The sequence below is a fragment of the Theobroma cacao genome, chromosome 4 (genome assembly GCF_000208745.1).
Source record: "Theobroma cacao cultivar B97-61/B2 chromosome 4, Criollo_cocoa_genome_V2, whole genome shotgun sequence".
In the NCBI taxonomy this organism is placed as follows: domain Eukaryota; kingdom Viridiplantae; phylum Streptophyta; class Magnoliopsida; order Malvales; family Malvaceae; genus Theobroma; species Theobroma cacao.
This window is the reverse complement of record NC_030853.1, coordinates 24,334,677-24,359,188: the sequence shown is the minus strand read 5'-3', so window position 1 is coordinate 24,359,188 and position 24,512 is coordinate 24,334,677. Positions and strand designations below refer to the sequence as shown.

Genomic DNA, 24,512 nt, shown 5'->3' with positions numbered 1-24,512 from the left:
GACGAAATTGCATTTAAATAATAATAACTAATAAAATAACACTTTTGAACCCTAAAAGTTTCGTACATGTTTGAATTTCATTCATGTTTTTTCCAAAGTTTAAGTCCTTCCATCTAAAATTTGCTGCCAATATATTTTGTCTTCTCCATCCATCTAAAATTTACCTAATGGTTGGTGCATAGTGATTACCTTTTTCAATAGACTATAGTGCATCAAAATACGAAAAATTAAGCATTTTGGCATTGGGAGGTCGGCTGGTCCAACCATGTGGTTGGGCCTTTCCAAGAGCCATAGCCATGCCCCAAACGTGCTGGGTCCAATGGTAAACAAGTGATTTTTTGTTTGAATTTCAATTACCCGAATCTAATAAATGTTACTATTATTATTATAAATGTTTATTTTTATGAGCAGTTTCTTAAAACACTTGAACTTTTTTTTAGAAAAAAAGTGTAACATCTGAAAAAACCCTTAAACTATTTTAAAAAATTCAAATAAAAATCAATTAAGCATTTATACTTTTATTTTAATACAAATAACTCTTGTATTTTTATTTTAAATCAGATAAACTTTTATAATTAATGATTGACTTAATCAAAATATCATTTGTTATTTTATCTCGTGTGACGTTGATATGACATGCTAGCATATCATAATTGATGATAATATGATATGTTGACGTATTATAATTGATAATAATGTGATACATTAATTTGACATATTTACATAATTATTTAACATTTTTCACTTTTTACATCAATGTTATTTCAGTGTTATGTGAATATAAAATGACAAGTAGTATTTTAACTAATGACAATTAGTCAATCATTAGTTACAAGGACTTATTTGATTCAAAATAAAAGTACATGTATTTCATTTAAACGTAATAAAAAAATAATTTTTTTTAATTTTTTAAAATAGTTTAAGGACTTATTTATTATTATATAAAAAAATGACATTAATTTGTATTCATAACATTCAAGTAAAATTTATTTTTATCTGGAAAGGGAGAAAAAAAATTCAACGAGCAAAATATTGTCGTTAATAAACTTTGTTTGTTGGACATATGGCATAATATTACAAAGGGAATAGGAAGGGAGCACCAATTCAAGGTTGCGATTTCCATTCTTGCTACAAAGTAATTTTTTAATATATAGTTTTTGTTGAATTGTCTCTCTTTTTTTAAACCAAAAAAAAAAACCATCAAAATTTACGTATTATTAGATGAGCTAGGGAAGTAAAGAAAGGCAACAATTAATGGACATAATAAAATGAAAATGCAAAATGATAATAATAATAATAATAATTAATCAGACAACCAAAAGAAATAATTAATGCCTTTAATAGCTTTCCAACTTAGTTGAAAAAAAAAAAAGCTAGCTCATTTTTCAATGTGGCTATACATATGAATATCCTACAACCAAAATCTAGATGAAGGAATTGTTTTTTATTGCTAAACAATTAGAGTATTACACCATATTATGGGGTTAATCCCCGTATTGGACACTACATTAGATTACAGAAGCAAAATCTGTAACGCTAGGGTAGTAGAAAATGCAAACTAAACTTCAATCTTTTTCCTTCCTATGGAGACAAAAAAATGGCCCGTGTTCTATTTTTCCTATCTAGATAATCCATCTCTATCCTTATTGCGATCTTGTATCTCTACCTGTACAAACTAGTATTGTTGATGCTTTAGCCGGCGTTCCTGGAAGCTGCTTGCGCATTGTCTTCCAAAATAAACAATATCGAAATTTGCAATTTCTAGACTGAATTCGAGTTCGAGTGATCTTTGATCACTTCATTATTTGCTTGGGATTCCAATGAATTTGTTGTTGCAGATTGAGGTTTCACAGAACCGTCCAAAGAATGAAGTTGTTGCTCGTGATGAGCTTCTGCTGTCCATATCAGAACCAAAAATACCATGATGATTGAGAGAAACACCATTGCAGCCCATGCCATTCGCACGGATCTCTTCAATGGTTTGCAGTGTTCGCGAAGGATCTCAGAAAATGCGTCACTCACTGACTGGCATTCTACTAGACTTTCCATGCCAGGATAAGCATTTAGTAGGTTTTGGATTGAACTTGTGTAAGCCTCCACTGTTTTGTACTGACTAGTGGATATGAATTCTCCCTCTTTGCAGGTCCCATTATTGGCATCAGAACAAGTAAATACGGACAATATCTACAAAGAGATGCAAAGAGAGTCAATCAGACATCAAGCTGTCTCTCCTTTGTAGTTACGGAGTGAGAAATATTACTGGAGATGCTAGCTACAATGCATAAACCATATTGGATTTTTCCTTCTGCATACCTTTGGTATGTCGCCAATCCTAATCGTATTAGCAGGACAGTCATCTGGCCGGTATGTATATTCAGGTGGCGCAGAGAAAGGATTGCAAACATAAGCAAGATTGGGATATGTTGTTGCCTGCAGGAGTGATATGTTTGAATTCACCTGAAGAATAGTCAATAGAAGACGAATTGAATCATAAGTAAATTGTCTTGTAATTAGAAAATAGAAATTGAAAGGACAAATTTGATGTTTGCCTTTGCACTCTCAAGACTTTTCTATTGTATGAGACCTCAAAGTTTCATGAATTTGAATGCAATTGGATTACTTTCAGAAGTTGAATTCAACTTAAGCAGTTGCAGGATTGAATGCCACGAAGAGATGTATTTAATGTCATGAAATGCTACATATTCAAACCAGTTCTAAAGATTGTAAGCTAAAACTTAAACCTTCAGTTTATCAGCAGAATACCCTGTTCAGGTAACATATGAACTAAAATTACAATGACATTTACCTCGTTAACAAGGTCGTAGATTCCAGCGCTAACATCAAATAAGACTGGTTTTGCAGAGAGCAATTCATCACAAGGGAGGATTGAACTCAAGCTGTTGTTGTAGGGATTTTCTTTGAAGTTTTCTAGAGCTGTACATGTATCACCTGAGAACCTGGCAATTCGATAAATTATTTGAGCAATCAGTTATGCCTGCAACCAATTCGAGCAAACCTAGGAGAATCTTGAGAATTGATAAATAAGCAGGAATATAGATAAACCTTAGACTTACTTTTCCAAGAAGAAATAAATCCCGAAGAACAACCAGCATAGAATTGTAAAGAACCAACATATTGCAATTAGCCTGAAAGGAGAAAGATATAAAATATTCTTCACGTCAGTTTTCTCACTTTTCAACAAGTGATTGGCAACATGCATGATGAGTTAGATTCATGAATGGTCAAGTTCCTTACCAGTAAAGTGCTCGTCGTACTCTCAAAATTCCAGTCACTGCATAAGGAAAATCATTCAACTTTCATAAGAACCATAGCATGAGTAATAGATAGGAAGAATCCAAAATTTATCTTGGAGTCATCATTATTATACCTTTAAGTTTGACAGCTTCAAGAGGCTAGGCAACTATAATTTCAACCTTTTCGATTTAAATATAAATATTCTAAGTTTAGTTTAAGGCAACTTCCTTCTTGATAAGGATTATAAATTTTGTTTTGTTTATGATAATGAAAATTTTCAGAAACACTTCTAAACATACCTGACAAAGCAATAACTGCTACCAGGTTCAAGGAGATAGTCACAATGGTTATTATAAACCTGTAACAACAAATAAATATAAGGGTCAACATCCTTCTAATTGATATGCAATTGGAATTTTTCTCATTGGGTGGGGAAAGAAGAAGGGGAGAGAGATTTACACTATCTTGAGACCCCTGTCAATCAATCGTCTGTTTTTTCTAGCCTGTCTTTCTATATCTGCTGCTTCAACATCCAGTTTCTCAGATGTGGAGGTAAGAAAGCTAGTTGCCTCTCCAGTTCCATTAGTTTCTCCCAAGTTATCTCTCATTTCTTTCATTGCCCCTGTAGTGTTGTATATTGTTTCTGATGCTTCATTTGCTGTGCGCATAATAATGTTCACCACAGTCTTCGCTTCAGAATGGAATTTAGCAGTCCCCCCAAGAGCTAAACCAGATGCAGCACTGCAAGGAAATTAGGATCACACAATATATACAGTGTTTGATCAGTGGTGGGTTATGCTTGCCACAATTCATGAACATTTTCTAACGAATCCTCTATTGCTTTTGATCTTTGTAATTGAAATATACATATATATGAGAATTTCAATCAAATTTTGAAGTGCTGCAGCATCATTATACTAGAGAGTTGAAGCACTTACATTGCCAGGATTGTGAAGATTACAGCTAGGAGAATAGGCCATAAGCAAAATTGGTTGTGACAGAGTGATTTTGTCTTAGGCTTTCCCTTTCTTTTACAACAGTAAGCAGTTGCCGCGAGATAGCCTCCATATAAAATTCCAAACAAAAGCCATAGGAGTCCAACTGCATACCCAGGAACCCCCGTAAATATAACTGACTGCAGAAAAAGCAAGGTGGAAATTCTGAGATTAATTTCAAAAGCTGTCTGCATAATCTCAGCTATTTTTAATAAAAAAAAATTAACTTCAACTAAAAAATCCATTTAATTAATAATAAAATTGTAACTGAAAGGGTTCAGAGAATTACACTCCAATAATGCTTGTTAGTGATGTCAAATCCTCCTCTATACTTGTTGAAATTGTCCAATGGATCCACCCTCACAGTATCATCTGATTGTCTCACGGGTCGTGACACATTGATTGAATTTGTATCTAATCAATACATGCAACATAAAAAAAATGATAGATATATCAGTTTTTCTGTCATGTTTTGGAAACAAGAACACATGCTGCTTGCCCCATGATGAATCATTAGGTTAGACCCAAATTGAACTTGTGTTTTAGCCCAACTAATTTGTCATACAACCAGACTTGGCCCATATTATTTATCAAATTGACCAGAAATTGAGAATAATTTATACTATATTTTAATGCTTCCTTCAAGACTGATTGCATTTATTTATTTAGCTACCGGCAAAGGATATAGGTTGACTTTTGACAAAACAAATGCCAAGTTCGTGGACCATCCTTTATGATTTTGACTCAAAAATTCAAAGCATATATTATACATTTTCATTGAAATTTGTATCAAATTGCATAACAGACGTATTTTATTTTATATGAAATATATATTTAATGCTTTTTTTCTTAATTGCAAAGAAGACAATTGACTTCTAAATGATGGAAAAAGGAAATAGAGAAGTCAAAAGAAGTTTATGCCAAACCTGGTAGAGAAGCACTAGCTGAATCGAATTGCCCGGTAGTTTCTGTGAAGGTTAAGGCTAAAATCAGCAGCGCAAACAATGAGGGCAGAAGCAGTCTTGTGGCATTTGGGCATCCCATTTCTACCCTGTCAAACAAGGAAAAAGATTATTTATGAGTTTGGAATTAGAATGCTTTGACAAATGATCAAAGAATCATTAATACTACTGTTTTCCTGGCAAAGTGGAACAAACCCATTAAATGCAAGTGCTGTATGAACTCACTAGGGATGGAACAACTAACCCATTCAACAAGTTAAAACACCACTGAAACTCAGCAAACAAGTTCCTAATACTTTGTAAAAAAGGAACCTAACTGATCAAAAATGGTGGCTTTAATACAGAAGGGGTTTGAATATTGCTAGGCACAAAGACACTATCCCCATGCACCCCTATATGATTGAGTTCAGATAATTTATATTAGGCAATTATCTTCAAATTTATTATTGGGATAAGTACTAAGAAAAAACCATTGCAGTTCATATGAAAACAAGGAAAAAGGTACACAATAATCTTTCAAAAATTTACAGGAAAGAGCATTGAGCTTGAGTTTACTTTGTTTGAGTGTTGAGATTTTCCTTAGCAAATTCAGTTGGATTGGAAACAAGGGAACTTTGACGCACATAATAATAAGATTTAGCAAAAGAAAAGCAAAAGGGTATCTAGTTTAAGTGTAAATGGAGAAAGATATTATTTTTTTGCCTATATTGTGTAGGACTGTCAAAAGGGTTTGAAAAACTTTTCTAAAAGCAGGCTGGTTTGAAAGGAATGACTTCTCGACAAGCAAAGAACATTTTTTAACCGACATGATCTAGACCCTCTAGACATCTAAAGGAACAAAAAAGAAACACAAAATAACAGTTTTCTTCTGTTTAAAGAATCAGAAAAAAGATTGAAGAAGAAGTATGATGGAAACTGCTACTTGCAGATGTTTGCAGGCCGACAAAGTCCTAATCTGGTGGCTCGATGATAGCATTAGAATTAGCTTAGCTTTAACTTGCAACAATGACCAATAAGAGAATTAAAGGACAGAATTAAGAAAGGAAAAAGATTAATTAAGAACAGAAGAAGAAGAGGAAGATTGGGAGAAGTGAGCATGCAAGGGACATGGGTTAACAATGAAATTATACTTACAGAAACTTCAGAGAGAAAACTTTGTGCAATAAATGCTTTCAATGGCTGCCTTTAGGTACAGCTTTTAATATATCTTCAATCTTTGCTTTGATACATCAGTTTGAATTTTCCTAAAACTTAATCTGACTGGAAACTCTGATATAAACTCAAACAGGGTTGTATAGAAATTTAAGAGTTCACAACTCTAGAAGCTTAGACTCTTCCAAATGATGTGTTTCTGGAGGCTCTATAACTTGAAAACCAAAAACCCAAGTCAAGAAACATCAACAGAAACACCTCTGTGAATTTCAAATTTCCTCCTTACATATCAAATCTCCATTGTAAGTTTCAAACGAAAGCACCCAAGCATGTGCGCCGAAGGCTATACTTTGTGTAGAGAGAGAAAGAGAGAGAGAGAGAGGATGGAGGGAAGTTTGAAGTTTCTCAACTGAACCCACTTCTGAAAACTACAACAACTCCTCAGCTTTCCAAATATATGTATTCATTCGTTTCAAGTGGGGTTGTCTGAAACGCATCCGATTCTAACCAAAACACTTTCTCTCTCTGTGTGTGTCTCGTAAAAGTCAAGAAACAACCAAGTTTTCAGGTCAAGATGGTTGCCTTTCCGTCAAGAGTATGGTCATATTTCATATGTGCTGACTTGTAAAAATAAATCAATTTGTCTTCGTTGGATCCAAAGGGATGGCTAAAAGTAAAATGGTAGGCTACAAAGGAGACTAGGGATCAATTTCCTTTTTCTTTATTTTCATAAATTTTGGAAAAGAAGAAAAGAAAAAAACCAAATAATTGAAGAAAATCAGAAGAAACAAAGGTTTGCACACGGTTTCCTTTCCTTTTCATCTTCTGCACTTCATTAATAAATTGCCCTCTTTTTCTCCATGTTTTTGTCTAAAAAAGCACAGTCAAAAAGATACAACCAAAGGAAACTGAGCAATTTCGGTTGTCTGAATATGACAAAACTGTAGTTATGGATTTTGAAACAAAAAAAATCATGTGGGTAAGTGACAAAAGACATATGCCTAATACTGCAACTTGAAGTTATAAACAGATATTCAATTCAAGGGGGGGCTGGCATCTCCTTCTTTGACACTGTACTTTTTCGATCTGTTAACTAAAGTTTAACTAAACCAAGAAAATCCAAATCTTAATTGATTAGACCATACAATTTTTCCCTATGTTTTTGTTTCGAAATTTGACTCAAATATCATTTTTCTACGGTTGCAAGCATAATATATTTATTTTTTAAAATTTTAATTTGTATAAAAATAAATTTAAATATGAAAAAAGTATCACTAATGTCTGAGTATCTATCAATACAAAGACAGGTATTGTTAAATAAGAACATGCAAATTGATTTGATATATTAATTTAGTATAATTAATTTTAAACTTGAATATTTCCCTTCAATTTCAAAATCGATAAATTATAATCATGGAAACAAAATAAAAAATATGCATAGTAATATTCAATGAAATGAATCAAAGGAAAAAAAAAAGAAATTATTTGAGAAATTTACCTTGTCTCGAAGAACCTCTTATTTGCCATGCAAAGAAAATAAGCATATATTTAATTCCTAAGCCCAAATCAATAAAATAAAATCCTTACTTGTCAAATCTTTTGACGTTAGGATGATATTAAAATTAAAGTTGTCAATATATAATAATTTGAGATTTAATTACTCATGAACTCTAATCTAATACTTTTTTAATGAAATTTTACTAGTTAAGAGTTATATAAAGAATCAATATCTTAAAAATCTTATGCTAATGATAACAGTTCAATATAATTAAAACTCTTTTTTTATTCATAAAATAAATTTTATTATTAAAACAATAGATTATAATAAACAAAAAAATTAATCTGAAATGACAATTTCAAAGTTTAATTAAAGTGAATGTCTGCTTTCCTCAATAAAACATTTTACCCACATCCTTACTTCTATATATATGATCATAGATATTTTTATAATGGATTAACAATATTTTTAATCAAATTAAGAAAAGGATTTAAAAAAAAAAGAAATAAAAGTTTAAGAACAAAACCATGACATTTCAATCTATGATGACAAACATGACAATATCAGGGTTGCAATTTGCTTAAGCAATCAAGTGCTATATAAACTTAAAAGGTTATTAAACTATATAAATGAAGCTACTTCTTAGGCCATAAATTAAATAATAGCCAATTAAGAAGGTATAAGATGGTCCATGTGTTTGATTAATTATGATAATGACATATGGCATCTTCTTAGAGGTAACTCAACCAGTTGCGTGAAAGGTTTGTCCCTCCTACGTGTGAGGGTTAAAGTCACACCCTTCGTCAACAAGCCTGGCTCCATTTTTAGCTTTTAGTAACTTTGTGGCTTCCGTCTTTAGACCACGTTTCCTTCGTCTATTTGTTTTCATTTAAGTCGCTTAAACACAACAAAGAGAAATATTGTACTTCCACATATCGTTTGGGTTACGTGGTTAAATTTCTTATTCGAAAATGACAACGCTACCTTCACGCACAGTTACTTTGAAAATGTACAGGTTTGCTTCCTTTTTCTTTTTAATTTTTGGAGAAAAGAATTCAGATGATTTAAGGGTTATTATCTTAAAAAGATTTAATAAGAAGAGGGACAAACAAAATAATTCACATCACACGTCAACATAATGACTGACGTGCACTCCTTGAAGGTTCATAACAAGGGAGCTTTTTAATTTTTATATTGTTTTTGGCAAGGACTCTGGATTGATTCAGTTATGCTCGTTTCTTCAATAGAAAGTTGAAATCCTTTTCCTGCCTTGAATTTGTTTAGGCTTTCTGAAGAATTCGTCCCAATAATATAATATAAAAGGGTTACCATCAAAACGTCGGCTACGCCGTAGAGACGAGTCCAATTCTAGAACGTACATTGGAGGATAATTTATTGCGCAAATGGTGGGCATGTAGGACATTAGCAAGGAAATTTCGCTACTTACAAATTGCAGTCAATAAAATGCTGCTTCCACCCTAAATTATTCAAATCAAACGGCTGCACTTGCATCGCTCTTGACATCATAGCATTTACGTGATCATGATCCTTGGGTGATAATTTACCCAAAAATAGATATCAGATATACAAAGTTCAAACCCATTACCATGCTGTGAGCCAACCCGCCAGACAATCTTTCTACATCCACAATTCGCAGCCTCACCTGTCGGTAGACCAAGAAAAACACTCTACAAATAAAAAGGAGAGACAAATTTGCAAAAACTATAACGAAACAAAGAATTAAAATTGATATTTAAACTCTTTTCTAATGTATATGTGCCCCTATACAAGCCCTAAATCACCTCCTACAGTATCAGCTAAGAAACAAACTATCGAGTACAGAAACCAAAAGGAACCATGAAGCTACCAAGGCTCTACATACAAGGAGGGAAGAGAATTTATTTCAAATGGTAAAAGGTGGGTCAACCTCATCCACAGTTATTTTCTCGTTCAGGTTTGAGGCAGGAGCACAGACTCGTCCCATGCACTGTTACGCAGAAACTAATCAGGAGACTTTGATCAGTCGGAGGCAGGATCGTGATTGCATCGTATGGGTTGAAGGAGGTAGGATGGTGCTAGCTATCTCATCATTCACTTTCACGGGAAGTGGTGGCATCGCTGCATTATATCTGGCATGTCATTCAAGCTGCAAATGAAGCATAGAAGAATTATATTAGTGAATGAAACGATAATCAAGTTACAAAAATCCTCAAGCTAAACCAAGAAAAAAGCATCCAAAAGCATTATTGGTTATACAAAAATTAGTTAGCCTCTTCAAAATCGCATACTCACTTGGCAGGAATTTAATCCATTAGCAAATTTGTAATTGATAAAAAAATGAAATATTACTTTTATGAAATAATAACTACTAGAGGATACACTACTGTACCCCGAAGAGAGAGAGCAAGAGAGAATACACAATGTAAGTTATTTTAAGAAAAACAATCTGGGTTCAGTAAAAACAAAGATGATTTTGAATGGCACTGATAACAGGATTGTTGCAAATATAAAATTATCTCATATTTGAGAAATGGCCAAGACCAAGCAAACCCCCAAAGAGAAGTTTCCACACATCTCAATAAACTGCATTATATTATCATTAGATAAAGTCAGGTGATTTAATCTTTTGTAAACTCTGGCACTTCCCATATGAGAGGAAGCCAAAATAACAGACATGTAACAAACCTAAGCATAAATACAAAGGGCACCTGCTGAACTTTTAAGTCCTTTCCATCAACCACCCCTGTGTTTCCTAAATTTTACCTTCCAATGCTAAAGATTATAAGGGTGCCTAAATATACTAACTTCAGCACAAACTTGGATTGTCGAATGCAATGGCTTTTGGTTTGGAGTGAATGAAGCATTAATAGAAAGATAAACCAATTGCTAATGGAACTTCTCCAAAAACATTGATAATAAATTTTCCCCCATACAACAGCAAGCAGAATCTAAAAGAAACAACACAATCCAGACAACTAAAACCTGGATGAAAACAACAGATACGCATTCCTAGAGGCAGATACTAACTAATGTTTATGCCCAGCAAGACGGTTCAACTGTCATTAACAATACTTAGCACACGTAAAACAGAAGCAGACCTGCATATTTTCCAATTGTATAACAGTAAGGTGAACAAAAGAGATGAGAAAAACATTAATTTGTAGTTCTGTATAATCCAGTGAAACCCAGAGACACTCACAAATACACAAAACACTGCAAAAATATTTTCAAATAAATTATAAATCCACGACGATAAACTTGCATTCCAAGCCTACCGTGCACCTACAGGTGCCAAACACTCATGCATATACATCCTAGCAGTTGAGAAAACAATGTATTAAATAATCAAATTATCATGTCAAGAAAGACAGTTTGCAACAGTGCGTAAGCTGGAACATTGTTTAAATAACTCAACTTTTTTATAAAAAAGAACTCAAACTTTCAATCACCATATATCAATAATATGTACAAAAGTAGAGATGTTGAAAATATTTTGCATTGATGAAAGCTGTTACTCATTATATTTTTAAATTGCTATTTTAAATGTTTTTTATTATCCTAATTACATCAAGTGACTATCATTAAAAATAATTTTTCCAATAAATATTAATAAAATTTATCCAATTTGTAAATAAAAAGTCTAATTCTTTTGAAAGACTTTCATTAAAAAATACTTTTCTTAATGTAATAGTATTAATTTGTAAATAAGAATTTTGATTTTAATGACTTTCATTAAAAAAAAATTTTTTTTAAAGAGTAAAAAAAATGTTTTTCTTAATCTAATAGTATTGAATCATCTATAAATTAATATTACAAAATTTTAATTATTTCTACAATTTTATATTTTATAATTATCTGTATCTTATATATAATTGTTAGTAAAACAAGTGAAAGAACAAGTATTCACACGCAATGCATGAGACAATAGATACTAGTATCATAGAAAGGGAAATTCAGCAAAAACTGGAACTTACTCATTCATGATTTTTAAAATGTTGTCACGAGTTTGGCAGAGGAGACCAATATTTTCCTGTATCTGAAAAATGATAAAGGCGACAAATTCTGTTAGAGAACCACCAAAACTGCAGCAAACAAATAGCACATCAGAATGTTTGGTTAATCCACATGAACAGCTAGAAATGCTATTTACTGGTATGACAGTCATAATTGATGTCACTTTTACATGTTCTTTGTTGCAGCTACACTCTGAAGAATGCTAACTCTAAAAAATTACATGTTGGATTTACAGGGAATGGCTGTGAAAAATGTATAGCTGGGCTGATACTGACCCTTTGTTTTTGTGTCTTTTTCGCTATGGCCTCTTGTGCTTTGAGGCTCTCTGGGTTTTTAACTTAGGTGATTAGGGGATGATGAGTGCAGAAATGTATATAGGGGAAGTGTTATGATTTTGGAGTAGATTTTGGTATGTTGTACTTGAGTGAAAGTGTAACAGGACAAAATCTGCTGTTCCTTTCAGAGGTGGAACAATTGTTCCCTCTGTTTTTAATGAATTCATGAACTTTCAAAAAAAAAAAAATTCACAGCTGATATTAAATGAAGAGACTCTCTAAATATTTAAAAGCATAGGTAAAGGTATACAGAAATCTAAATCCACAGACATGCTATACTTATTCCTTTAACCTTTGAACAAAATCAATACCATCATGATGTTAATATCAAAACAAATAATTTTCTGTAGCTTTATAACAAGCATACAAAATGCCCAAACAAACTAATTCTAATCTGAACTCAGAATGAAGCAACTGCTTTCACCTGTAGAGTAACAAATGCTTTTATTTATTAATACATTTGAAGCATACACTACTTCTCTTGGACAGATAGAAATAAAGCACTCCTTTAAATTTCATCCAACCTTGTAAAATTTAGACATAATGAGAAATCCCTTTAATAATTCCTTGTTTTACCAGTTATTGAATCAACTAATGGACATGAAGACTGGACCTGGTTGTATCCAACCGTATAGTTTTTGTGCTCACACTACTTCCTGACTGCTTTCACATGCAGGCATGAGTATGTATTAGAGAAAGAGGAATTTGGCACCAGGGTAGATGATTTCATAAAGTCAATGTGCTTGATAAATACCTTACACCAGATTTAAAGGAAGTGAGAAATCAAGATGTTCAAAAGACAGGGTTAAGGGACCCAAATCTGATACTAGTCCTTGCACATTGAAAACTGGAATGCAAACTAAATAAACAGAAGAATAAAGTAAAATTGATCTATTCAGAACATGGGTACTTCACCTGGAAAGCTGCAAGATTTGCAGATATTTGATTGAAGGCTTGGGCATTCTGCTCCAGAAGTTCTCCTGTTGCACCACCAATGGCTGTCCAACAGCATAATGGAGCTTTCAATTAAATTTCCAATAACAACATAAACAGCATAAAAGTTTTCATGCTCAGCAAATTTCAGACACTGTAAATCTAAATTCAGGCTTCATTTGCAGAAGAACAAAAACAGAAAAGACATTTGCTAGGCTACCTTGGTTGGTGCTTTTACTATTTGCTTTTTGCTTTTAGGAGCAAAAAAGCAACAAGCCCATTTAAATATAAAAGCAAAATTCTTTTTCAAAGATCATGCACAAAATGCATTATTTTACTTTTATATGGACTAATTATGCAGTAATTTATGTTACATTTTAATTATTTTCCCATTTCGAATAAATTATGATATTGCTTTTTACCTTTTACTTTTCTTTACAGTAATTTTTCAAAAGCAAGTGGCAAAAACGCCAACCAAATGAAGTATTGCAGCTACTTTATAATTCTTTCTGTAATATTATTAGGCATGTCTTGGACCCTTTTTCTGTCACCTGCATTCTGCAAAGAATTGGGAAAAACATGCCTGCGCTGTATCCATGGTAAGAACAGAAAAATTTCGTCTCACTTTTCTCCCTTTCTTTTCTTTACTTGAAATTGTTTGTTTATTAAGCAGATAACTAGAAATAAAAAGGGAACCAACCAAGTCATGCCACAAAAAATGTAGGCTAAAAAAAGAGAAAGAAAAACTGCTTCAACACCTACTGTTGAATTACTTCAAAAGTCTAACCATTTTTTTTGAACCAAATATTATAACCTCTTTGACAAACAGCTCAAGCAACCAACCTTCGATGCCAGCTATAAGAGGTATGAACAAATATAGCATATAAGAAAACACCAAAAACGCAATGCAACTGGTGAGGTAATAAAACATAATAGACTAAGACTCTGTCTCTCTGCCTCAAGACGATGTACATAAAACTTCTTTTATATTATACCAAATATATCTTGATAAAACAGAAAACAACTGATTAGAGAAAATTTAATTAAAAAATGCAGACTAAAAGATAGTATTTTTAAGGAAATTAAACTTGCATATAAGAAGCAACAAAGCACATCGCTAAACCTTGAGTTATTAGAACTAAATATCTTCAAAGATAGAATCCAACCTTTGTACGGAATACCATCATCATAGTCCATAGGAATCATTGGGGGTGCATATGGAGAAACATTAGGTCGAGCTGCAAAATGAGCAGGCTTTGTCGAAGGATCAGCAACTCTTTCCTGAAAATCACAAGCAAAATCTATTGCTAAGTATCTATGATTCCAAGGAATGGTTTAAAATATAAATATGCCCTATTTCTCATCATATTAAAAAAATATTATCACAAATATGTAACTTTGAAAGAAAATTTTTCTTATTCAATCTAATATATTCCAAAGTCTAAAAATCAGTTGAAGTAGAGAACTACTGATCAGCAGACAAAAGACTGCTCCAATAAAACAAAGGCCTCAAAGAAAAGATGATGGAAAAGACATTGATATATACTAATTCACACATAACGTGATTTGAGCATATATGATAACGAACACGCCACATGAACTTAAGGTCATCCATCAAATTCCACCAAAGAAATAGCTGCTTAGGAGCAGGTACTAGTTAAATCTCCATCTAACATCTCTACCAAGAAAAATATAAAATACTATGCTAAACTCAATAACTTTCCTATGGTCAATGAGCTTCGGTCCACTACCTTAATGTATAAGAGAGTTTTCCACTGTGAATGGAAACAGTCATTTGCATCTCCTCAAGCGCGCCCATGTGAAAGAGGAGATAGACAGACAGATAAATAGAAAATGACTGCATGTGAGTGTCATAGAGAGAGAGAGAGACTTGCTTTTTAGCTGATGCCTAATTTTATGCATTCTTAGAAATAACCAACTAAGCAGGGTCAAGGAACAAATAAAACACAAATTACTAAAGTTACTACAGCTACGCACACAGAAAAGAGAGAATCAGTAAACCATACCTTTTTGTTCTTTACTTTTTTTTTTCTTTTTTTTTTCCTGGCCAAATTGTGTTCTTCCTTCCTTCTCTTGCTATTTTCCTTTTTCTGCATAAAGCGTAAACCAGATCATGCTCATATCAAAAAAAAAAAAAAAAACAAATAATATCTGCATGAACAAAATTTGTCTCGGAAAACACAGAATAAATATCCTTTTGACCAAGCAGAAATGCTAAATCATCAGAAATCGAATTAAGAAATGATACCAAAAATATGAATTGCAATCCAATGTTTACAGCCTTTCTTATTTGAGTAGTAGCATGCTTAAAGCCACTTGTGATATATGTTCTAAATATGGTTATATATATGAGTCTATTCATTCTACAATTCAGGTAAACAATAACTAATGGGTTTAAATAAAGACATATGAGAACAGTAAGGCTTACAGTCATCCATCTGCAACGCAAAGCCACATCTCGGACTGTCTTATTTTGCAACTGCATAGCTATTTTTGCGTAACGAATTATGCTCGATTCTGATGCAAATCTGCAAGGAGATACCAACATTACATCAAAACTTATACACCTCTGTGAAAAATCAAAATTGATGAAGTCAATACAAGGCAAACACAAAAACTTCAATTCATTAAAACTTGAAAATGAAGTGGCTGAGTTAATTGGCATAAAAAACAAAAAGAAAAATAAAAGACCAATCAAATAACAAAAATAAAATAATGTGCTGGAAAAAAATAGCATGTTCCATCTACTAGAGGATTCGTTTGGTAATTAGTTAATCAACCAAAAAAGAAAAAAAAAATGGAGGGAAGGGAAAAATTCATATTNTATATACACGTATAAATATAACTATGCACTTAATAATTAATAAGAATCCCATAATTAACCACAGATAAGGATCATAATCAACTTTTTCATGGCAAAGAACAGAACAGAAAAGGAAAAAGATTAGATTATAATGGATTCAGATTGTAAAATCAAGATTGGATTATAATGACTTCAGATTGTAAAATCAATCATATCTAAATATGTTAAATCACTCACCGATTTTTTGTCTAATTATTGGCTCAAAGAAATCCAACCAGATATTCTATTTCTAGCTAATCCTAGACAACTTACAATCAGGGAAATGATTGAGACTCTAGATATGAAACAGATGAAATTATAAGAAAATAGTTAGAAATAAATAAATAGAGAACCCATTTTCAATTTTCCACATCAAATATCAGAGTTTTATAATGCAACAAAAGGTAGGAGGTGAGAAGCAAATCTGTGCAGTCCTCTCCTCAACACGTGCGACGAACTCCATGGACTTTGGCCACCTACTTAATTACAGATATTCAGCAATTGTCCCAATGCATGTTAGTGAAATATTTGAAGACGCATCTTGGTCAAATGTGTCAGAAAATAAATTTATTTGATAATTATTGTTCAGGTGAAGACAAGAATGCACAGACAAGCGTTTTCGTTACCTTCTTAATTACTCTAGATTTCAACACGGAGCAAGCATGTAAGTGGGTTACAAACTTTCATTTGCAGAGAGAAATGCAACTTTAGGTCATCGTAATGCCTTCAAAAGGAGGGGACACTTTCATTAAAAAAAGAAAAAAAGGAGTAAATGAAAAATTTGGAAAACATAGCAATATTATTTTAGCAGCTCCTAATGTGGCTGTATCACCCCAGATACTTGATAGTCCAATAAAATTATTAATTCAAAATGACAAATGGGGGCTACAATTCCCACTAGCTATAGAACGGAATTCATCAATTCAGAAAGCATTTGGGTCATAGTTTGACAATATAGCAGTAGCAAGAAATACAGGTAGTTTAGACCCTCCATCCAGATGATATCCCATCAAGTGTGGTCATTTAAGCAATAAATGTTTTTTTTTTTTTTGCAGAAACAAGGTCCAGAATTTGCCACCAATATAATTGATTGAAGGTTTCACCCTGTGTTCCAAGCTACCAAATGCACATGAATATGCATTTTTTTAATATATCTTTTCTTCTCTTCTCTTCTTATTATATGAGATATGAAGCCATAGCCCACCAGCTCCCACCCTACCCTTCTATAATACAAGGCCCAAGAGCATTGCCCACTACCTCCTTACTCATATCTCAACAAATCTCTTCTTCTTTTTATACATTCATAAACTGCTCTTCTAGCTCGTTCTTGTTCACCTCATCATCTTTCACATTATAAAGAAACATTGAGTTTAAAATTACAAGAAACGTTTTTTAGATGATTTCTTCATTTTCTCTTCTTTATGTTTTAGATGAATCTAAAATTTTGTCTCATCTAAGTTGACATTGTTTAAGTTCGCAAAATTAGTCAATAAGTTGACTAATTGTTCTCTTATCATTGTGGTTTTCAGGAAGGAATAAATTTCCCTCCGTTCGGCTGATTTATTGATCTAGGCTTGAGTCCTTTTTTCTCCAATGTCAATTTGAACAGACCAAAAGATTATGATACCATTTATCTAATCTTGTCAAGGACAAAAGTTTTGGAAAAAAAACAAAAAAGAAACCTTGCTAAATAAAATTATTATTTTCTTTCTCAATAGAGGGATCTCCATATTGATAAGTCATAATTCATTTCAGTATGACACATGGAACTTCCATGGCACCAGCCAGCTAAGAAAGCATGTGCTACTATAGAAGTTAGCACAATTTGTGGCCAAAATTGAGATAAGATAACGAAACCAAACAGCATGTGCTATCCATTATAACTTTGGTGCACCATACATTTCAAATTACTTAAGTTCCTTTGTTTATTTATTTATTTTGACAAGAAAGAAAGTAAACACATTATAGTGCATCAAGCCATATGATATCTACAAATAAGGAGGAGGTTTACGCTAAAGAAAGGCCTTATCCACATAGCTCAACAAAGACTAACAACAAAACTAAGAATGGAACAAATAGAACAAATTATAATAAACTCTAGACACCTTAAAACCCACTATCACAAGCCTTTGTCTTTGTCTCTAGGATACCAGTGGCAATCATTAGTAAAACTATATATGATCACAAAATATTAATTTCTTTTTCTTTTTCTTTCCCATCTCTTACAGATCTAAAGATCGGTGATCTCAATAGAGGCAAACAAGGTCAATTATGAGAAGGGCGTGTAAAGAAGATCAATGGGTATTTAAAGAGCAGGAGTGTGGATGTGACATAGGAAAAGATTGCAAAATAGTAGGGCAGCCAAACAAAAAGGAAAATGGAATGAAACATAAAAAACAAAACAAATAAAAAGAAGGAGGCTGGCAAAAATTACAAGAGAAATTAACTTGATTTAATTGCAATATTCATATTAAACATTACAAAAGATTTTCCAAGATATTGTAGTAAACGTATCAGCCTAATTAATTGCAACACAAATTCCACAACTACAAAGAAAATTCCCCAATATGAGATTCCAACCGCAACTAAATTTAACCTTCCATTATGATAAAAAAAATGAGTAAGAAATGAAAGTTTAAGGAATTACATTCTTATGGGCAGGTCAGATATAGATTGGAATTCAATGATTGAATATTATACAGAATCAAGACTTGGGAGGAAATAAGATGCTTGAGAGATGTCAGGCACTTGATTAGAAGTTCAGATACAAAGAAATATGTAAACAGTACGGTTTTAACTTAGTGATAAGCTTTTGGTTACCATTTGGAAAAATGTGGAAAGACCACACACAAAAATGTCATGTTTTAGATTATGAAACTTATGCATTCCGAGTTTAGAGGAGAGGTGATTCTTTAAGTTTTGATACGTTAACTGAGGTCAGAACTTATCCGAATGTTAGTGATGATTCAAACGTTTGACTATATAGCAGTTTAATGTCTATGAGGTCAGTCATTTCAAGCACAACACTTCATTTTACCTTTGGTGCAAAAATACTTAGTGTGCCTTGGCATGACAAAAGTTTATACCAACAAGCATAAGGTTTTTAAACAGCATTTAAAACACCTCATTCACAATCCAAATCATATCAGTACTCAAAATGCAACTATGATATGTAAATTGGGAATATCGATAACACCTCAAACCATAGAATTGAAATTATATACCTGTGGAATACAAACAGATTTAGAACAAGCACTATTGATGCATTGCCCACTCCCAACAAAAAGAAGAAAAGATAAAAGAAATTAAATAATGAGTTCATCAGCTCAAATGTCGAAAGAATTCAATTGGATCATTAACAGCAGCATGGTTATAACAAAACAATAAATAATTAGGTAAAATATAATCAGTGACATTCAGAAAAACGACCTCTATCTCCATTAAAATTCTGAGAAGGATCATGATGGTATATAATCTGTTGTTCCCACGATTATTGGCTACTAAACATTTCTTCCCTTTTCTTTCCCTGCCATTTATAAACTCGAACACAGTAAGATGTAGACTATCTCCTTATGTATTGTTTCCAACCAGTTCCAAGGAACAATAAAGAAACCACAATTCAATCAAGAATCCAACAAGAAAATTCACATTCCTAGTATTTTAAAATTGAATTTAAAAATTCAAACTTGAAATTAAAGAGTCTCAAAATTCACAGAATAAAATTTCACCAAAAACCCAAAATTCTATGCAATCATAAATAGGAAAAAAAAGACTCACTTTTTTAACCCTTCGTCGAGTATAGCTTGCTCCTCTAAGGTCCAATCCAAGGCAATTCCGGTGTTATGCTTCATACCCGAACCCAAGCTGTCAGGTATGGTACTCCCGTTGCTCAAGTTTCCTCCATTGAAAGAAGACGACGCGTGATTCGCTTCTTGTTGATGGTTCCCCGGTGGGTTTGCCATCAGTGTAGCTTCAAAATTCACCTTTCCTTGGGGTATTACAGAACAAATAATGGAAACAAAACAAACCCAGAATTCCCAGAGGAAATCGTTGGTTCCTTCCCGCCAGCTGTTGAGTTCCCGCCAGAAAAAGGGCAAGACTCAGATTAGAAATGGAGAGAATTCTCAAAGTTTTTGAAAATAAAAGAAAATTCAAAGAGATAAAAGAGTATGGCCTATTAGATTGAAGGGAGCTCTGATTCTAATTCTAATTCTAATTCTAATTGGATTAAGAGAAAGCGGAGAGAAAGAAAGAGAGGGCAAAACGCACCTGGAGAGAGACAGATAGGGAGGGAGATGTGCACGGAAATATATTAAGAAATAAATCCCGAAGAACAACCAGCATAGAATTGTAAACCAACATATTGCAATTAGCCTGAAAGGAGTAAGATATAAAATATTCTTCACGTCAGTTTTGTCACTTTTCAACAAGTGATTGGCAACATGCATGATGAGTTAGATTCATGAATGGTCAAGTTCCTTACCAGTAAAGTGCTCGTCCTACTCTCAAAATTCCAGTCACTGCATAAGGAAATCATTCAACTTTCAAAAGAACCATAGCATGAGTAATAGACGGGAAGAATCCAAAACTTATCTTGGATTCATCATTATTATTCCTTTAAGTTTGACTGCTTTAAGAGGCTCGGCAACTATAATTTCAACCTTTTACGATTTAAATATAAATATTCTAAGTTTAGTTTAAGGCAACTTCCTTCTTGATAAGGATTATAAATTTTGTTTTGTTTATGATAATGAAAATTTTCAGAAACACTTCTAAACATACCTGACAAAGCAATAACTGCTACCAGGTTCAAGGAGATAGTCACAATGGTTATTATAAACCTGTAACATCAAATAAATATAAGTATCAACATCCTTCTAATTGATATGCAATTGGAATTTTTCTCATTGGGTGGGGAAAGAAGAAGAGGAGAGAGATTTACACTATCTTGAGACCCCTGTCAATCAATCGTCTGTTTTTTCTAGCCTGTCTTTCTATATCTGCTGCTTCAACATCCAGTTTCTCAGATGTGGAGGTAAGAAAGCTAGTTGCCTCTCCAGTTCCATTAGTTTCTCCCAAGTTATCTCTCATTTCTTTCATTGCCCCTGTAGTGTTGTATATTGTTTCTGATGCTCCATTTGCTGTGCGCATAATAATGTTCACCACAGTCTTCGCTTCAGAATGGAATTTAGCAGTCCCCCCAAGAGCTAAACCAGATGCAGCACTGCAAGGAAATTAGGATCACACAATATATACAGTGTTTGATCAGTAGTGGGTTATGCTTGCCACAATTCATGAACAGTTTCTAACAAATCCTCTATTGCTTTTGATCTTTGTAATTGAAATATACATATATATGAGAATTTCAATCAAATTTTGAAGTGCTGTAGCATCATTATACTAGAGAGTTGAAGCACTTACATTGCCAGGATTGTGAAGATTACAGCTAGGAGAATAGGCCATAAGCAAAATTGGTTGTGACAGAGTGATTTTGTCTTAGGCTTTCCTTTTCTTTTACAACAGTAAGCGGTTGCCGCGAGATAGCCTCCATATAAAATTCCAAACAAAAGCCATAGAAGTCCAATTGCATACGCAGGGACCCCTGTAAATATAACTGACTGCAGAAAAAGCAAGGTGGAAATTTTTCTGAGATTAATTTCAAAAGCTGTCTGCATAATCTCGGCTATTTTTAATAAAAAAAAAAGAACTTCAACTAAAAAATCCATTTAAGTAATAATAAAATTGTATCTGAAAGGGTTCATAGAATTGCACTCCAATAATGCTTGTTAGTGATGTCAAATCCTCCTCTATACTTATTGAAATTGTCCAATGGATCCACCCTCACAATACCATCTGATTGTCTCATGGGTTGTGACACATTGATTGAATTTGTACCTTATCAATATATGCAACAAGTACACAAGCTGCTTGGCCCATGATGAATCATTAGGTTAGACCCAAGTTGAACTTGTATTTTAGCCCAACTAATTTGTCATACAACCAGACTTGGCCCATATTATTTATCAAATTGACCAGAAATTGAGAATAATTTATACTATATTTTAATGCTTCCTTCAAGACTGATAGCATTTATTTATTTAGCTACCGGCAAAGGATATAGGTTGACTGTTGACAAAACAAATGCCAAGTTCGTGGACCGTCCTTTACGATTTTGACTTAAAAATTCAAAGCATATATTATTCATTTTCATTGAAATTTGTATCAAATTGCATAACAGACGTATTTTATTTTATATGAAATATATATTTAATTCTTTTTTTCTTAATTGCAAAGAAAACTATTGACTTCTAAATGATGGAAAAAGGAAATAGAGAAGTCAAAAGAAGTTTAGGCCAAACCTGGTAGAGAAGCACTAGCTGAATCGAATTGCCCGGTAGTTTCTGTGAAGGTTAAGGCTAAAATCAGCAGCGCAAACAATGAGGGCAGAAGCAGTCTCGTGGCATTTGGGCATCCCATTTCTACCCTGTCAAACAAGGAAAAAGATTATTTACGAGTTTGGAATTAGAATGCTTTGACAAATGATCAAAGAATAATTAATGCTACTGTTTTTCCTGGCAAAGTGGAACCAACCCATTAAATGCAAGTGCTGTATGAACTCACTAGGGATGGAACAACTAACCCATTCAACAAGTTAAAACACCACTGAAACTCAGCAAACAAGTTCCTAATACTTTGTAAAAAAGGAACCTAACTGATCAAAAATGGTGGGTTTAAGACAGAAGGGGTTTGAATATTGCTAGGCACAAAGGCACTATCCCCATGCACCCCCTATATGATTGAGATCAGATAATTTATATTATGCAATTATCTTCAAATTTATTATTGGGATAAGTACCGAGAAAAAACCATTGCAGTTCATATGAAAACAAGGAATAAGGTACACAATAACCTTTCAAGGAAAGAGCATTGAGCTTTAGTTTACTTTGTTTGAGTGTTGAGATTTTCCTTTGCAAATTCAGTTGGATTGGAAACAAGGGAACTTTGAAGCACATAATAATAAGCTTTAGAAAAGAAAAGCAAAAGGGTATCTAGTTTAAGTGTAAATGGAGAAAGATATTATTTTTTTGCCTATATTGTGTAGGACAGTCAAAAGGGTTTGAAAAACTTTTCTAGAAGTAGGCTGGTTTGAAAGAAATGACTTCTCGACAGGCAAAGTGACAGAATATGAAATTGCGAAGAAAAGGCTAAGGCGGTTGAAAAGAATTCTGATCTGTTTTAGAATGAAATTCCTCACGAAGGATAGTTTATCCCTTGTCTTATATACATAGGGCAATGAGCAATTAACAGAAAATAGAAAAACTAATTATCCTAATTTATACAACTAACTATCTACACTAACTGAATTTTAAACTTTACATAAATGAAACGGTGTGTTTTATGTGTGCAGATTCAAAAGAGAACCTTTAATAAACAAAACGCTGCGTACAGGTAGTACTCTCTTAAAGGATAGGTTGTGTATAGTTCTGTCCAGCTCTGTTGCTTCTCCACTTGAGCCTTGAAGAATTCTGGACTTATTCTTAGATCCTGTTTGTCATTCCCCCTCAAGAGGAGGTGTGAATATCATGAACACTCAACTTGCCTAGTAGCTTATAAAATTGCTTTGGTAACAAAGCCTTGGTAAAAATATCAGCTGCTTGCAGATCAGTGGATATGTAAAGAGGCTTAATTATACCTGCTAACACCTTTTCTCGGATGAAGTGACAATCCATCTCGATGTGTTTTGTTCGTTCATGGTACACAGGATTCTTGCTGATATGAATGGCAAATTGACTATCTGAATACAAGTCTATAGGATCATCATGGTCTATCTTAAAATCAGTCAGCAGGTGCTTCAGCCACATTAATTCACAACAGGTGGATGCCATGGAACGATACTTTGCTTCAGCAGAACTGCGAGCAACAACAGCTTGCTTTTTGGATTTCCAGCTGACAAGAGTGTCTCCAATAAACACACAATATCCTATGATTGATCTCCTACTATGAGGACATCCAGCCCAATCACTGTCTGAGTAAGCTGTGATCTTGAGATTTGATATTCTTTTCATTAGAATTCCTTGCCCAACAGCATTTTTCAAATACTTTAATATTCTATGAGCTGCCATCAAATGCATCTGACTAGGTCTGTCCATGAACTGTGATAATGTTTGCACTGCATAAGATATATCAGGCTTGCTAAAAGTAAGATATAGCAGTTTGTCTATAAATTGTCTGTAACATGTTGGATCCTTCAATAATTCTTCTCCATCTTGTGCTTTCTGCAATTTATGATTGTAGTCAATGGGAGTGCTTGTAGGTTGAGCTCCCAACATCCCTTGTTCTTCAAGGAGATCTAAAGTGTACTTTCTCTGACTTATAGAGATTTCTTTTGGTATATCAATGATTTCAAGTCCAAGGAAGTATTTGACATCTCCAAGATCCTTGAGCTTGAATTTTGAGTTTAAAAACTCTTTCACTTCTGATGCAGCATTAATAAATGTACTCCCA

The 24,512-nt window shown here is 33.2% G+C and overlaps 1 protein-coding gene and 1 pseudogene across 3 annotated transcripts; both read right to left on the bottom strand.

Annotated features, from left to right (window-relative positions):
• Nucleotides 1,424-23,085, bottom strand: LOC18602428. Of its 3 annotated transcripts, none has more exons than XM_018119465.1 (11): nucleotides 22,951-23,085; nucleotides 22,367-22,491; nucleotides 4,540-4,664; nucleotides 4,194-4,390; nucleotides 3,715-3,996; nucleotides 3,555-3,613; nucleotides 3,256-3,292; nucleotides 3,075-3,146; nucleotides 2,807-2,957; nucleotides 2,314-2,457; nucleotides 1,424-2,184 (listed from the first exon to the last, which is right to left on the bottom strand). In XM_018119465.1, exons 2-11 carry the CDS (start codon nucleotides 22,482-22,484, stop codon nucleotides 1,762-1,764), a joined length of 1,608 nt encoding a protein of 535 aa, XP_017974954.1. In that variant the 5' UTR covers nucleotides 22,485-22,491; nucleotides 22,951-23,085; the 3' UTR covers nucleotides 1,424-1,761. The 3 variants fall into 3 exon arrangements, with proteins under 3 accessions (XP_017974954.1, XP_007033864.2, XP_017974953.1); XM_007033802.2 differs by lacking the exons at nucleotides 22,367-22,491; nucleotides 22,951-23,085 and adding exons at nucleotides 5,177-5,301; nucleotides 6,347-6,990; XM_018119464.1 differs by lacking the exons at nucleotides 22,367-22,491; nucleotides 22,951-23,085 and adding exons at nucleotides 5,177-5,296; nucleotides 6,347-6,990.
• On the bottom strand, nucleotides 9,591-21,710 carry LOC18602423 (annotated as a pseudogene).